Source organism: Lonchura striata, chromosome Z, assembly GCF_046129695.1.
Source record: "Lonchura striata isolate bLonStr1 chromosome Z, bLonStr1.mat, whole genome shotgun sequence".
NCBI classification, from domain to species: Eukaryota; Metazoa; Chordata; class Aves; order Passeriformes; family Estrildidae; genus Lonchura; species Lonchura striata.
The window spans coordinates 4621058-4638729 of record NC_134642.1 but is presented as its reverse complement, the minus strand read 5'-3'; the positions used below and the strand labels follow the sequence as shown (position 1 = coordinate 4638729).

Here is a 17672-nt window from a genome sequence, read left to right as displayed (position 1 = left end):
TGTGTAAACACCAACTCCTATGTCAGAAGCACATCTTGAGAGACAGCATGTTCTCATCAGGCAAAAATGCAATTCCTCAGAGCACTCCAGCTGAATTGCAAGTAAGATGAATTGCTTTGATTGTTCACCTTCATTAGAAAAAAAATGGAAGACTGGAAAGTGGTGAATCAAAGTAAATTTGAGGTCTGTAATTTGTGTAAGTGAAGGGCTGGGATCACAAAATAGTGTCTGAGCCATTGCTGATTTTAAAACTTAAAATTACAAACTTATTTTTTTATTTTCCAGAAGGTTATTATAGGAACAGACTCTTACATAGAGATAACTTAAGATTACTAAAAATTGCTTCTGTGTTGGAAAATGCTTTTCAAACAAAAATACTATAAATGAATAAATGCTGTTATAAACATGCCAGAAATGAAAAATATCGACATTTTCTTTCCTGTTTTTTAATTTTCAATTAAAAGGTTTGTGAGATTCTTACCATGTTGTACCAGGCACTAACGATAAATTTCTCCTCCATTTCTCTTTGACTTTTTGTTTTCTCATATTCTTTCTATAAAACAAAGTAATCCATATATTTAAAGCCAAAGTATAACAGAAGTATTAGTCTCTAACTAAAAAACAATGAGTTTTTACGCAATGATTACTACCTCCAGGGAATGAAGCATTCTGTCCCGCTCCTGCAACTGATTTTTCAGTGCCTGAATCTCAGGAGCAGCACCCTGGTTCTGTTTAGGATCTAATGTGCGGATGACCTGTAAGAGAAAACCAGTTTGATTTTTATTAAATTCAGCAAAAGCAATCTTGTTAGGGAATTAAAACCTTTAAAGTCAGGCTAAAAAATAAAAAAAGTAACTTAAAATATATCTACCTCTCTCATCAACGGTGACATATTAAGAGCATCTGAACAGGGCCCTCTTTTACAGGACTAGGAAACAAAACTACTGACAAGAAAAAGTGATACCTAAAAGATTCAGTTTCCCAGATGCACACCTGCAGTTCCTAATGGATGCTACATTTCCTTGGGGCCATAGTGGCAGAAATAACTTCTATAAGGTTTCTCTTACCATGGCTATGATTTTCCTGCCTGTCAATTTCTCCTGCTTGAGGAAGAACTGCTTCTGTCCTTATGGATATTTGCCATGCTTCACCTGCCTGGGGTACCATGTGCTTCTAGGTAGCCCTGTTAAGCCAAGAAGTACTCTGTGGTACTGTGCATAATTGTTATGCTACTAAAAAGATGAAGGGACATCATTACAGTTGTATGTGTCATCCACGAGTGCAAGCAAACAGAGCTAAACCAAGAACAAATCCAGCAAACTGCCTGAATTATTAAGCCTTTAATAGAAAATGGCTTGAAACTCTTTAACAACCTCTGGCTATACAGAAATAGACATCTCTTCTTTTATCTTTCTACCTATTTCAGAGTTGTGTCCAGATGCTGAAATAAAACAGTGCTTTAAAAGTAAGTGAGATATTTTTACAGTATAGTAAACATATAAATCCTATGAGGAGTGGTTGAGAGAGATGGGGGTTTTTATCCTGAAGAAGAAATAACTCTGGAGCTCTTATCACTCTCCACCTGAAAGGAGGTTGTAGCCAGGTGGGAGTTGTGGCCTCTTCTCCCAAGCAACCCTGCACCTAACCCATCAATAACAACAAAAATGAACAAAAAGACCCAACCACAAACCAAACACAAATAAAATGAAAGCTGATAAGAAGATTACAAAAAATCAATCTAAGTAGTTAATGCTACTGTCCTATAAAACACCCTTTAGTAACACAGTACATACAAATATACAAATGTACAAATCTTACTGAAAAGGGAAATGCTGTCTCTCAGGGGAATATACTCTAAGACACAACAACCAGTATAAAATGCAAGGGTAGGGAGGGCAGAGGGGAAATTTCTTCCTGAGACATTTCACAAGAAGTCATTCAGGAAACTCCACAGAAGTAAAGGAAGAAATCAAGTTTTTGCCAAATTAGGAACCTACTTGCAGATTCCAATGTAATGATATGGCTTTAAAGACTCAGATATGCTTTTAAGACACTCAAAATAGCAAAATATAGTAAGAGAAGAAATGGGACTATGATTAAGACCACAATATTGCCATTTCAAAGCTATAGTATACTCTTATCCCTAGTACTTAGTCACCTTTTGACAGAAGCATATATTTAATAATAAAGGCAAAAGAGAATGCTGAACATCAGCAGAGAAATCTAACAACTACTGCAGGCAATCCAGTCAAAAAGATGACTTTACTGCAAAAAAGCATCAATTAAAGAGTCTCAAAAATGGGGTAATCTTTTGCATAATTAATCAGTATTAAATACTGAAACAATAAGATGATAACCAATGGAGCTTCCTTCTCTTTAACTTGTTAGTGTGTATGTAGCTACCTCCTTCATTTTTACTCCCACACAGTGGGCATGCAATACAGTTTGACAGGTGTGGAATACATCTACTTACGCTTTTGGCCTTTTCCAAATATTTTTTGTATCGTTCTTCCATTTGTTTCATTTCCTCCTCCTTTTTCCGTAGAGCTTCTTGTAATTCTTCAATTTTAAGTGCTTTATGTCAAAAGATGCACACATTGGACAATAACATCAGTATATCATGCATATTTTTATATTTTACAACAGACACATCAGACACAGCTAAAACATATTTCAGTTAAGAAAAGCTGACATAAGAAATCTGATGTGGCAGGTATCACAGATTTAATTACTGTATAGCTCAGAAACACATTAAAAATATATACTCCTATAAAATCTCAAAAAAGATTTTTTGGGATATAATTTTGCTTTTTAAAATTCTGAAAATAAAGAGAAATGGAATCATAAAGCAATCACATCACTGAACACATTTAGAAAATGGTATTACTAATGACTTACAGCTACTATAATATCTTAGCATGTATTGCAGGCAAATATTATTTCTATTATTTTACGGAAGTGAAATAATTCCTAAGAGGCACAACTCCTGCATAAATCTACTAAAATGTAACGTGAATATACTAAATTTCATTTCCCTTTAACATTTTCTTAAGCAGCAATTGAGACCAGTAGGACAATTTAATTGCACAGATTTTTCCTGTGTTGGTATAAGACTATGTCAAGCCACTACTACTTCTACATCTTCTATACAACTTCTCAGATCTCAGAAAACAAAATGATATTTTTTGTATTTTTTTGCTCCATCCCACTATGAATAAAATAATTTTACCACAAACCAGAAAAGCTGCCATTGGTTACAGTCTTTTGCCCCATTCTAAAATACCTAGTCTTTTGAAAAATCCAGACTACCTCCTTCATTACTTCTCTGGAAAAAACGTAGCAATAATGTGCTAAAATCCAACTAGACACTGGGTTCTGCATATCCTCTGAGCAATATGATATACATCTCACATTCTCTTTGACCAGTAAAAGAAAATTTGCTCAAATTACAACACATTTTTGAAAACACATTGGAGGAATATATACTGGAAGTAAAAATGAGTCAGTGACAACAGCAAGGGTCTTCTAAATTAGGGTCTTATGAGACATGGCAATTATGGACAGCTGAGGTTCAACAGCAGTGAGCTGGCTTTTCTATGACCAATGTCCCTGGGGTTTGGGACTAGGTGATCTTTAAGGTTCATTCTAACCTTTTAATTCTGTGATTCTATGATTTCTTACTACAGTGTTTCTAAAATGTGATTCCCATGCAATTCAAGTGTTAAAAGCATCTTTTTGGTCACCCTAGTTTCCAGAGATATTAACAACATACGTGTCACTTCCACTAAAAACACACATTTTGCTTACCTGACACCTCCTTTAGGTATTATAATTAAAGATGTTGCACCTGAAGTAATTTACAAAGAAAAAAAATGGACTGCATAGGTAACTCACAACTGTTGTTGCATCTTGGTTCCAAATCTTCAATAATAGCTCGTTTCTTCTGCAGCTCATTGTTAGCTTCATGGAGCTTCTCACTGTTACAAATCACAGAAGCACATATTGTTTCCCCAGCAGTATTACTGTGCTTGGAATCAGCACTAAGTAGAACAGAAAATCCTCAGAGAGCAATTATTTCTAGGGGTATGATTGATTTTCTTTTCTACAGAGCATGAGGACAAGTGACAATATCGTTAACTAACAAGTAGAAATACTTGTTAGTTAACATGAAAAGCATTGTTTTTTATGGATAACAGCAACAACAAACAGTTTCTTTGTCAATAACTGTACTTAATTTAGAACTTAGCGTTAATTGTACAATGAGGGCCTAAAATTAATACTTGTAACTGATATTACATTGAGGAAAGAATCGCTAAACCCAAAAGCAACAGAAACTGCTTTTTGCAAGACAATCAAAAATTTAGGTAAGTAAAAGATGTGCAAAAAAGCACAATAAAATGACAGCACTTCCCAAAGTATTACTTTTATTCCATAGTGTATATCAAAGAGTAAACAAACTAATTTTGTTTATAATAACATCCTTCCCTCAGAATAAAATTACTTAGTTCTCCTGAGCAAAGATTTGAACAATGTTAAGCAAAGTTTTCTACCCAACACAAGATGATGGCTCCCTCATCACTCTTAATTTCACAATGGTTTTCTACAGGAAAAAATAGAATCTGAACAGCAGATTCCCAAATATTCTTGTGTTATCTAATTTCTCTTAGTTGCATATTTTCCAGATCCATCACTGTCTGCCTTTCTCACTATAAGGAAAAACACGATTTCAAACTGCAAACAAAATACGCAAACAAAAATACTTACAGATGTTCTTCAAGTTTCTTTTTCAGAAGAACTGACTAAAATAGAAAATTAAATGTTTTATTTTAATGTATTGCAAAGCATTAATGTATTTTTAAAATTATTTTCAAACATGCAATTTTAACATTCCAATCAAAATCCAACTTTTTAACTTTAGTTTTAGATTACAACTGTAAAGTTTCTGTGGTACCTTTCTCTTCACAGCTGTGTGACTTCAGAAAAATTAGAACCCTTTAGAACTTTACAAATATTTTCCCAGGAACTAGATCAACAAAAGTCAAGATCCATAAATGACAGAATTGAAAGGCAGTTGTTTAAATTGTTCAGTCTTTTGTATTGGAAAGTGCAGCAAAATTTGCAAGAAGAGCTATTGCATTGCAACTTGCATGAAGACGTAGCAAATTAGTTGAAGTAAATTCCCATCCCCACAGAAACTAAGAGTAGAGTATTTCTAACTGCAGTGTAGCAAAAAAGTCACTTTTTTTGTGTTTTTTTTATTGATTACAGACACAAAAAAAATCACTGTACAACTTACAGTGTTCCACTTCCTGATTTAACCACATTTAGATAAGCTCTTGGAATAAAAACTTTGAAGTAATTTTTAGATTTTAAACTCACTTCATACACAGTGAGTATTTTTAAAAAGAAAAAAAAAAACCACACTCAATAAATGTCTATGAACTGAAAGTAGTGTTAAGTAAATAGAAAGCCATACTCACAATAGCCTTGAGCAGAAGCCCATGCCAAGAAACAGAGATGACATTAGTATAAAGCAAAACAGCAGCCAACAGAAGAAACTATTTAGAAAGTCATGAACAGAAAAAGTTAAAGCTATGCATTTTTTACGCATGTGCAATTTCTTCCTCTGTTCTCATGAGCAACTTTCATCTTGTAACATTTTCTAAAACATGTAACTAAACCCAAAAATATAAAAATAATAAAGAAGAACACTTACAAATCATTGTGTTTAAATCAGAATTCTAAAGGAAAGCAACTGCTATTTAGGAAAGTAATTTTAAAACAAAAATCATGTAACTAAGAAAAAAAACAAGGAAAACAGCCAGTCTGTTGGGCTAGAACTAGAATTAAGAGATGCAGGTGTTTTTGTGGTGTGATGCTGAATTGTGTTATTGCCACACTGACTGAATACAAAGCAAATGTAGAATATTTAAAACTGCAGCTGTGTTTTTAGTTTGTGTTTGTACAGTATTAATCACATGGGAGGGTTAGCATGTGACTGATGGTCCACAACACCATCAAAATACAAGATAAAATAATCAACAAAATTACTTCATTGTTTTTCTCCGATGTTCTTTATACAAAGATTTAATCACCTTGCTAACAGAAAAAATTACAGTGTGCACTCAAAAAGCTTTTTAGTTTGGTTCTACTTCAAAATACTGTCTTTGATCACATTCCTGGGGCATGTTTTCACATTACTACAAAAGAGATTTTCTTACTGCATGACAAGAAAGGTGGGGAGCCATAAAAACAAGTCAACACAGCTCTACTGATTTCACAGTCAGAAATTTGCAGCACCTAAGGATCTGCAGGTTTTTGGCTTTTTTCTTTTTCTGTAGTCTTCTGAACAGCTGCAGCAAAACTCCCCTTTTATGTAACAAAAAAATATCTGTATGCCTCTTTATCAGTCACAAATAATTTGAACTGTCCCCATCACTCGTATCTGATCATTTAGGGGACTACTGGCTGACAAGAAAGGGAAAAACCTGGAAGCAGTTCCCATTTCCCTAAGGTAATAACATCAAAATTGAACTCAGCTTTTTTTTTTTTTTTTTTTTAATCCTTTATTTGCACTTGGGTTTATCTTGAAACAGACACAACTACTAAACAACACTGACTCCACTGGTGTATTATTTACCTAGCATCTGCACTGTTGAGGAAGTAACCTCTCTTTCAGCTAGATAGATCATGTTTTCACACCCAAATGACTAAAAGAAGCAGAAATGAGTTTACCCACATTAACTGACTCAAGACACATGATTAAGAAAGAGACGAAAGCACTCAATGTACCATTCTTGGTAACCAAACATCCCATATATACTTAGCAGAAAAAAGTCAGACAGATCATTCTAAAAATGGGCAAATATTACTTCTGGGTTTTTTTTGCAGTATCAGTAAGCTTTAAAGACTTGTACAAATGTAAAATGTAATTACTATAGTTGCTGTTCTCTCATAGGGAGAGAACAAGTCTTTTTGCTTGAAGTTCCTTTCATGCTTAAACAAACCAAAGGAACAAATCTGTCCCATTTTTCAGAGCAAAATTTGATTTTATTTTAGATAAAAGTTAGGGACAGATGGTACAGTTCTGGCCTGAGGTTAAACTAACTTGGCAGGGTGTGGGAAACTATGGGTCATCGTGTCAGAAGACTGCTGGATGACATCTATAACACTGTGAGGTGATGAAAATCACAAAACAGCACCATGATGGATGGTCAGATTTTCAAGAATGTTGAGAGTAATGACAGAATGGCTTGGGTTGGAATGGACATGGTCCAACCCCCTTCAATAAGCAAGGACACCTTCAACTAGATCAGGCTGCTCAGTGCCCTGTCCAACCTTGCCTTTAATATTCCATGGAGGGGGCACCCACAACTTCCCTGGGTAATTTGTTCCAGGGTCCTACCAAATGAAAAAATGGCTGAACTTCATGGCTAACTGAAGAGGTAACAGAATTCTGGGGACCTTTTAGGGAGGTGCTAATCAGCATGTAAAGCGAGACTGCCTGTGTTACATTATGGAAAACATTAGGCGTGGGATGGATTTAACAAGCGGGGCAGAAGTAACTAAAGGCAGGGTGTTTATATAGGAAGGGATTAGGGCAGAGAACAGGAGAACAAAGATGATAAAAGACAGTAGTAAGACATGCAAATTATGTAGTCAAAACTGTTCAGGTAACTTCTGAGTAGTCCCACATGACTACTGCATTCTGGAGGACAATAAATCAAACCTATTCTGAGCACACCAGACACATCTGAGTTGATTCTGTAGTCTGAAAGAATGGAGTAAGGAGGCCTTTGCCTGGCTAGCAAGGTAAGTAACACTCAGAATGGACTAATCATGCATCCCAACAGAATGTGTCAGTGCCCATCACAGCCTAGCAGCACACAGCTGCCTTCCACTGCACTTCAGTACAAAATCAAAACTGTTTGCCCTTGTGGACTTTGGCACAGAGCATGTAACACTACAAGGGCACTTGCTTGCATTACAACACTACCTCTACACCTTTTTGGGCATGTCTAAAAATAACTTCAGCTTTAAAACAAAACAAAACTTAAAAAAAACAAACCAAAACAAACAAACAAAATCCTCCAACAAACCTGTGCTCTCACCATACATTTCAGGACTGAATTAAAATGAATTTTCTGGATTGAATACATTTACCGTGTAAGCATGTAAAAATATGAATCTCAGTGCATTTGTGTGGAAAAATAGCAAAAACCAGAGGAAATTAGCTGAAAATTATGTACTGGTGAACTGTATACTGTGTCTCTCCTATTGCTTTTTCTTATGCTTCTGAAGAATCACTCTTTTTGTATGCCTATCCTACAGATAACTCAAGTAGTCTCAGCCCAACTTCCACCTAGTTGAGCAGCTGGGTTTAACTTCTGGGATTTACTCTGCTTTACAAGGGAGATTGCATGAGGAGACCACAGTGTCAGAGATTCTTGCATCTTCAACATTTCAATGAATCTACACTCACTCTTTTGCTTCCTTAAGAGTAAATTAAATCCTACAGATCAAACTCAGCAAAATAGGCCATGGGATCAGTACCTATAAATTACCACGCTATGGTCAGACCAACACAGTCACACACTAAATCACTCACCCAACCAGACCATTCAAAGGGACACAATTAAAACTGCAGCAAATAAAGCTGAATACAATTTGACAGAGATAATTTACAATACTCAGTATCTGAAAAGAATTCTTTCATATTCTTTTTCACCCTGAAAAGATTTTGGCCAATAATCAAGACAACAAAGAATATCTCAGAATAGACCTATTTTAACGTGCATTCTAAAACACATTCTAAGTTACTCAGGAAAATAATCTTGATGGAAATCAACCCAGTGTTTAACATGCATACCATTTATTCTGAAAATTTAAAGGGTAAACTCAATTTAACAAACTCTTAAATGAACACAACAATCTAATAAAAAAACTTTCACTATTGTATATAAATTAGTTAAAACAAACCCACAAAAAATAGAAAGCAGCACATTATAGTTTGTTGCCAGTTAGCAACATGATACACTGAGATTGTGAGCATAAACTATGCACGTACAGTCCAACAAATCTCTGTTTTCAAGAAAGTTCTAGAGCTTCTTTTTTGAAATACAGGAGAAAATAAACAATTTTTGAGTGGAAGCCTGAAAGTTGTTTTCCACACTAACTCAGCTAGATGTGTATTCTTACATTTAAAATAAAGTTAACCCTGTATACAGAAACAGAAAATGCTACATTGTGTTGAGGGCCTAATTATTTGACTTCTTTTTTAGTTTTGGTCTGCCTGGCTTTTTTTATTCTGAGATACATTTACATGAAGAATTAAAGACCTTCCAATGGCTGGAAAGGCCTTAACTTTCATTAAGAAAACTAAACCAAAACAACTTCAGATGCTTTATTCATGGAGAATCAACATTTCCTCAGTTTCCTGCAAAGCTCTCTATTCTATTTTAATGATGAGTTTTCTATTGCAACAGACACAACTATTCAAATAAAATGTGTGATACCTTGTCTACATAGGATGGTTTTCTATTCTAGACAATTGTCTTACACCCTAGAGAAGCAAAATTTATTGCCAAGACCATACAAGTAAATACACAAAACTATTCAAAATCTCAGTTTGTATAATCTTTTACTTTTCTTTTGTTTACAAAAAGGTGAAAGTTTCAAAAATGGTAACTACTTGAATGTAAGGTTGATGTACATTTCTACTTACATCTTCAGCTTTTGAACCTTGATCCTGCAAAGATTTTTGTAGTTCTTCAACCTGGGACTGTACTTCCAGAAGTCTCTGATTTACCAATCTAGGAAAGAGACATGATTTGTTTTTCAGAAAAAAAAAACAAACAAGAACTGCAAGAGGAAGTCTCAGATTTTTAGTATCCAGTGTTTTCAGATCATCTACACAAAAAAAAATGCAATATTGTAAATTATTCACAAAAAATTACAGCAGTAGTTAAAAGCTCACAGCAGTTCCAGAGATTATAACATCCAGATGTTCATTCATAACATTATCATATTCCTCAAGGACAACATAAATGCATGCAGAAATCAGTTGTATCAGTTAAATCAGTTATAGAAGTACATGCAAGAAGACCTTTTAATAGTCAGTTTTACTGTGTGAGAGCCACTAGTTTATGCTTCTACACTGTTACAGAACCGTATAAATCTGTTGGAAGGGATGTCCACAGGCTGCCTAGAGCCAACATCCTCCTTAAAGCAGGTGCACGTACAGCAGATTGCAGGGAACCATATGCAGCACCAGGTTTGAGCACTTATAAGGACAGAATCTAACAGTCTCTTTGGGTTTCTCTTCTAGAGCTCGGACCCATACCCCATATTTTGTCTTCCACTAATAATCTCTTGACAACAGCCCAAATCTGTCTTCTTTCTACCTTCCCATCAGGCAGATGCAGTTCACAGTACTCTGTCCTTTGGCCTGGACAAACACAGTTCTCAGTTTTATCCCTTCCATCAACACATTACAGTGTCTCTCACCTTAGCAGTATTCTGCTGCACTTCTACATGTCCACATCTCTCTGATACTGTGGAATCAAAAATTACATGCTCTGTCCAGAGGTAATACAGTAAGTACTGATGAGCAATGAACAATCATTTTCTACACCTCAGTGAGGACTGTCCAGATCACAGCCAACTGCAAGGTCCCCATATCCTTTGCCACCCACTAGGACCCCAGAGTTTTTGCAGCAGAGCTGCTCCACAGCCAGAGACAGGGGTCTCATCAGTTCATTTCTCTGGACTGTTGAGATCCTCTGAGTAACAGTTTTCCCTTTCAGGACATCCCAAAGTCCTATCATTCTCAAACTTGTTAAGAGTGTAGCCCCTTTCATCAGTGAAATTGTTAATAATAAGTAATGAACAGTGTTGGTACTGGTACTGATGATGAAGATCTCATTACCAGCTGGGTTTCATTTCACTAATACTGTTTTAGGCTCAGGTGTCTGATTACTGTCCAATCAATTTTTTTTGCTCTCTTTACTGTCCATTTATTTAGTTTATATCTAGCCATTTTGAACATAAGGATACCATGGGGCACTTTATCAAAGGCTTTGCTAAAGCTAAGCATTGTCCTCTGTTTCACCCTTCTTCACATGTGCTGTCTTATCATTGTTAAGACAACTGGATTAGTTAGGCATGATTTGCTTGGAATAAATCCATCTTGACATTTGCCAGTTACTTTCCTGTCCCTCATGTAGCTGGAAATAGATTCCAGATGTACTTGTTTTCTGAAATTTCCAGAAAGCAAGATGTGGCTCACCAATCTCAATAGTTCTTCAGGCCATTTTGCTTGACCTTCTTGAAGGTGAGCACAGTATTTACCTTTTCTCAGGCTTCAGGCACCTTCCCCAGTTGAAGGGGAAGATTAGATAAAGAACAGATTCAAAGCTTAGATACAAAGCAGCCTCACATCACTAACAGCCAATACTGTGGCATGCTCTGATGCACTCTGTCTGGCCTCACATATGTCTGCATGCTGACTGGCTCAATCCAGTAAGGCCAGCTAGAGAAATCTGCCAAGGAACATGTCCTGTTGAGTTTTAAATATATACAAGGATGGAGACAACCTCCCTGGGCAACATACTCCAGTGTTCAGCAACCCTCACAGTGAAAAAAACTGTACATTCTCACATTCAGATGAAATATAATGTGTTTTAAGCTCTGGCCACACCTTCTTGCTGCATTACTGAGTATTACTGACAAGAGTCTATCTCCACTTTATTTAGACCCTCCCATCATACACTTCAATAAGATACATTGAAAAGATCAAGCCTAAGGCTTCTCTTTTCCTGGCTATATAGTCCCTATCCCTCAGACTTCACTCGTACAAAAGACTCTGCAGTCCTATAATCACATTCTTGTGATAATAGGACTTTCACAGTGCTGATTCCATTAAATCCATGTCTTTCTTCTCTGGGGGATGCCTGTAGGAAGGTCAACTGCAGCACAGAACAAAATTTCTTACCTGTTTTCTGTCTCCAGTTCATTCTTCCGTAAGTTTGCATCATCAAGAAGGCTCTGCAACAAGGCAATCTTCTCATTGTCAGAACCTTCTTGGTTCAATTTTAACATCTTGTTCTCATGCTGAAGGCGGATGAGTTTCTCCCTAAACACACAGAACACAGTTTGTAAAAAAAAGAATACCAGTATCAATAACAAATAAAACAGTTGACCACAGGAAGTAAAACAACAACATAAATATAATATTTTTAAGGCAAATGTTGCAACAATAATCATGTCTTCAAACCCCCAAATATAAATCCAATTTAAGTTGCAATTGCAGAATACAGAACATAAGGAATTACCTCAGTTTCCCCATCAGATCTCAGAGTACAGCTCAACAAATACATAGGGAGAATAGAGAATGCGAAACTTAATACCAAGTGAAGAAAGACTGTAATCTCAGCAGCCACTGAACTACTGCATAAAACTGAGCAAGTAATTTCGACTCTTGGTCTTTTTACACAGAATCACAGAATCACTTGGGTTCAAAAGACTCTTAAGATCATCAAGATCCAACATAAACCCAGCACTGCCAAGTCCACCACAGAACCATGTCCCTTAAGCACCATGACTACACATCTTTTAAATACCACCAGGGATGACAACTCAATCACTTCCCTGAGTTCAATGCTTGATAACCCCTCCTGGTGAATAAATGATTCCTAATATCCAATCTAAACCTCCCCAGCACAGCTTCAGGAAAAATACCAACCTCCACCTCATTATAACCTCCTTTCAGGTAGTTGTAAAGAATGATAAGGTCAACCCCTGAACCTCCTAATATTTAACAACTTCCTGCTCCTCATAGGACTTAACTGTAGACTCTTCTCTAGCTCTATTGTCCTTCTCCAGACATGCTCCAGCCCCTCAATGTCCTTCTTGCAGTGAGAGGGTGCAAAACTGGACACAGGATTTGAGGGGTGGCTTTACCAGTGCCAGTAACAGGAGAACAATCCCTGCTTTGGTCCTGCTGGCCACTCTATTGCTGATACAGGCCAGGATGCCATTGGTCTTCTTGACCAGCTGGGCACTCAATGGTTCATGTTCAGCTGCTGTCAACCAACACTACCAAATCCACACCAGAACAACAGGTGCCACCCACAGGGACCTGGACAAACTGAAGGATTTGGGCCATGAAAACCTCATGAGGTTCAACAAGGCCAAGTGTAGGTCCTGCACTTGGCCTACGGCAACCCCTGGTATCTGCGCTGAGGGTGAGCAGATGGAGAGCAGACCTGTGAGGAGGATTTGGGGTGCTGGTGGGTGAGAGGCTGGACATGACCCAGCCATGGGCACTCCCAGCCCAAAAGCCAAACGTGTCCTGGGCTGCATCCAGAGCAGCGTGGGCAGCAGGGGAGGGAGGGGATTCTGCCCCTCTGCTCTGCTCTGGTGAGAGCCCACCTGGAACCCTGCATCAGCACTGGGGTCCCAGCATAGGAAGTATGTCAACTAATTCAAGTGAGTTCAGAGGAAGCTGCTAAGGGGATCACAGGAATGGAACACCTCTATTAAAGCAAGCTTAGAAAGCTGGGGTTGAGGTTGTAGATCAGACTCCAGGGATACCTTAGAGCAGCCTTACAGTGCCTGAAAGGAGCCAACAACAAAGCTGGAGAGGGATTTCTTACAAGAAGGTGGAGAGACAAGACAAAGGAGAGTAGTGTTAAACTGAAAAAGGGTGGTTTAGATTAGATATGAAACAGAGATTCTTTACTTTGAGGGTTTGGAGGCAATGGCAAAGGGAGTTCTGAGTGCCCCATACCTGGCAGTGCTCCAGGCTAGGCTGGATGGAGATTGAGCAACCTGGTCTACTGGAAGGTGTCCTTGCCCATCGCACAGTAGGTAGAACAAGATGATCTTTAAGGTCCCTTCCAACCCAAGCTGTTCTATGACTCCACAATTACTTCCCACTGTGCGTCTTTTCAGCCACTCTTCTCCAATCCTGCAGAACTGTACTGGTCATTGTGATCCAAGGGCAAAACCTTGACCATGCTGAACTTCATACAATTGTCCTCCGTCCACTGATACAACCTGTTCAGATTCCTCTGCAGAGCCTTTCAATCCTCCAGCAGATCAATACTGTCCTGAGCAACTCAAAATGTTACTGCATTCATATCTATCTGTGCCCAAAATTGTTACTGTCTTCCCGCAGCTGAGAAATAGAATGGTGGGGCAGGAGCTGAGGGGTTGCCCCAGACTCTAAAAGTGAAGCACTCTGGCAGAGTCACTCTATGCCCACTTGGCTTGACTCTTGGTTCTTTCTTACCCGTACTTACTACAGTAATAAATTAGATGCTCTATTTCACAATCAAAAGCTGTTTCAGTGTATTTTACTACACCTGTCTGCAGCCACTCCCTCAGTATCCTTCAGTGGATTCCACCCACCCCTATGGACCTTGTGGGTGTCTAAGTGGCACAGCAGGTAGCATAGCTGTAGCAGGCACAGCGGAGCTGTTCCCTCCTGTATTGTGGCAGCTTTATTCAGCTTCTTGCATCTGTCTTCCAGGTCAGCAGTCTTACTACCAAAGATTGTGGCAACAAAGGCTTTAAGCAGATCAACCTTCTCCTTGTCCTTTACTGGTATGGTTCTCCTTGCAATCAGTAAGGGACTGAGATTCTCCTTAACCCTCATTTAATTGTGAATGTATTTATAGAAAAATTTTTATTGTCTTCTATTGGCAGTAGCCAGAATGAGATCTAGTAGGGTTTTGGCCCATTTAATTTTCTCCCTGCATAACAGCACATCTCTGTAGTCCTCCAGAGTGGCTTTGCCCCTTCTTCCAAACACGATACAATCTTTTTTCCCTCAGTTCTGGACAAAGCTTTCTGTGCAGCCAAGCCAGTCTTCCTGATGGCTCACCATTTGGCTCATAGAAACAGCCTGCTCCTGCATCTTAACAGCTCCTTCTTAACCTCCCTTCCTCGTTTGCCCTTTAGGGACTGACTTCCAAGCAACTCTGTCAACCAGACCCCTAAATGGGTTAAAGTCTGCCCTACAGAAGTCCAAAGCAGAAGTTCTGCCAACCTCTCTCCTTAATTCTCTGTGAATCAAAAACTCTCTCATTCTGTGCCCAAGATGTCCTCTGATCACATCATCCACCAGTCCTTTCCTGTTCACGAACAGCGAGTCCACATCTTCCCTAGTTGGCTTGCTCAGCAGCTGTGTTAGAAAGTTATCTTCCACACAGTTCAAGAACCTTCTAGACTGATCCCTTTCTGCTGCGCTGCATTTGCAGCAGCCATCTGGGAATCTGAAGTCCTCCATAAGAAAAAGGGCCAGCAATCTCAAGAACTCTCCCAGCTCCTTGTAGTATAGTATCGTATCCTAGACAAGTCTATAACGTGCCCACCAGAATATCTGCCTTGTGGCCTTCCCCTTAATTCTTACTCATAAATACTCAACTCTCTTGGTACCATCACCAAGCTACAGGCAATCAGAACAGGGCAACAAGAAGTACCTTTTTCTAATATCCAACCTAATCCTTCCCTGACAAAAATTCAGACCATTTCCATGGGCCCCGTCAGTGGTCACAACAGAGAAGAGATGAATGTTTGTCCTTCCTCTTTGTCTCATGAGGAAAGTTAAGATCTCTGCTCAGTCTCCTCCTCTCCAGGCTGAACAGATCAAGTGACCTCAGCTACTCATCATATAGATTCACTCAAGGCCCTTCACCATGCTTGTGGCCCTCCTTAGGATGCGAAGAGTTTTATGTCTTTCTCATATTGTGGCATCCAGAACTGCACACAAGACTCTGTCCCAGTGCAGAGCAGAGCAGGACAATCCCCTCTCTTGCCTGGCTGGTGATGCTATGCCTGATGCCCGCAAGGACACAGTTGGGCCTCCTGGCTGCCAGGGCACGGCTAATTAATATCCAACTTGGCACTGACAATTGTAGAGGTTAGAAAAACAAAGCATGCATTAGCTTACTTTATTTCAGGAGTAATGATTTCTGCTGCTAAACTGTCTGAAGGTTCTTGTCTTCCCAGAGGCATCAATCCTGAGTAAGGAAAAGCACACCACTGACTTTTTCACATGCCAAGAAATAGACATTGTTCTAGAAGTTTCACACTACTGCTCAACAATGTAAAATGATACAAAATCAGGCAAGATGAACAGACAAGCACCATTTAATTTGGTGAACCATTACATCTGATTTCACCCATTCTGAAGAAATAATGTTGCAATGTAAAATGTAAAATGACACAAAACCAGGCTACAGCAAGACAGACAGATAAGCACCATTTAATCTGGTGAACCATTATGTCTGATTTCACCCATTCTGAAGAAATAATGTTGCAGTTTATTTCCTACTTGTTAATCTTATCTAAGAACTACAAAAGTACACACGATTACACATACAAATGAACTATAACACAGGAAACATGAGAAAATATGTCTCTAAAGAAAACAATGTAACTACATAGAAATTAGATATACATTATAAAAATATCCCACTGGAGAGGAGAGTTAAAATTTCTGATTGACTCAACATTCAAAGCTTTTGCCTGCTTATGAAGCTATGAATAGTTGAAGTTTTTCACTGCTGATTTTAGAAGAGCTTAAATTTATTCTGTGCTAAACAAAAGCACATTCAATACTCTACAGAAAACTTGTGCACACTTTAGAAAAGAGGCATTTAATCTCCTTATTTGTCCTTTACCTGTAGTGGTGAGTTGACCCTCCTGAGCTTGTACACATCTAAGTTCTTCAATAGTTTCTTTCAAAGAATCCCTTTCTGTTCTTAATCTCTGAAGAATTGGAAAGAGAATTAATATCAGTCTTGGCAGTCCAAATCTATCTCTAACAGCCTTCAAAATTAAAAAAATTATTTAATGTAATTCTAGAAACTACATTCAACTTAAGGTATCTCAGTCTATTCCATAACAGAATAAATATAAGTATTATATATTCCACAGGAACAGTAGTTTGGGGGTTTTTCAGGAGAAGGACTGCTGATCTTATTGGACTAAAAATAGAATGGGTATAAGCTTACAAAATCAAGTTATTAGTGACACAAAGTTCTGGTACCAGGTAGTCAACAGTATCCACGGGACCACTCAGCTGTTTTCCTTTCATTAGGGTTGATTCCAAGGGAAATGGAAGACAGCTGAGTGACCATATATTTCTTCATCACCACAAATCAAAGATTCAGCCAGGAGTGAAATAAAGAGCAGGTAAGTACAGAGTCAACATAACAAAATGTTTTTACTCCATGTTTTTTGTCTTTTACCACTGAAAGTGTAAGCAACATTTCCATGTCACATTCCTCCTGTGTGTCAGCTGTCCATGTCATTCACCAGCATCTTGGCTATGAAAGAAAACTTGTTGCATAAGACTCGGCCAAAGAGAACTGAAGAACAGGACTGGATCACCCGGGATTCAGAGAGATGTGCTATTCAGTAGCATCAGGCAAATACTCTTTAAATTTGGCACAACTACGCTTCTGGCGAAAAAATGAGAATCTACAGGTAGCACCAAATTTTTTTCCAGAAGGTTGCCAAGAATCAAAAAAAGGAAAGAAACTGGCTACTATGTAATGATTCATGTTGTAGTTTGCTCCAAAATCAGCCATGTTCAGTATTACTCAATGGTCCAAGATAGACCTTTCCTCTGTATAGGTACGGAGTTGTGTTGGCTGATAGCA

General features: G+C 38.1%; 1 protein-coding gene across 4 annotated transcripts in view; it reads right to left on the bottom strand.

Annotated features, from left to right (window-relative positions):
- HOOK3 (hook microtubule tethering protein 3) overlaps positions 1-17672 on the bottom strand; it is an 83397-nt gene that overhangs the window by 11185 nt on the left and 54540 nt on the right. For 2 of the 4 annotated variants that reach the window (XM_021534796.3, XM_021534800.3), the window contains 10 exons: positions 16689-16776; positions 15956-16025; positions 11993-12133; positions 9725-9812; positions 5481-5558; positions 4765-4799; positions 3895-3977; positions 2474-2574; positions 651-755; positions 482-553 (listed from right to left, as the gene is read on the bottom strand). In XM_021534796.3, the coding sequence (XP_021390471.2) occupies positions 482-553; positions 651-755; positions 2474-2574; positions 3895-3977; positions 4765-4799; positions 5481-5558; positions 9725-9812; positions 11993-12133; positions 15956-16025; positions 16689-16776 (861 nt within the window). The remainder of the gene's footprint in view (positions 1-481; positions 554-650; positions 756-2473; positions 2575-3894; positions 3978-4764; positions 4800-5480; positions 5559-9724; positions 9813-11992; positions 12134-15955; positions 16026-16688; positions 16777-17672) is intronic. The other 2 variants (XM_021534799.3, XM_021534798.3) reach the window with 1 other exon arrangement.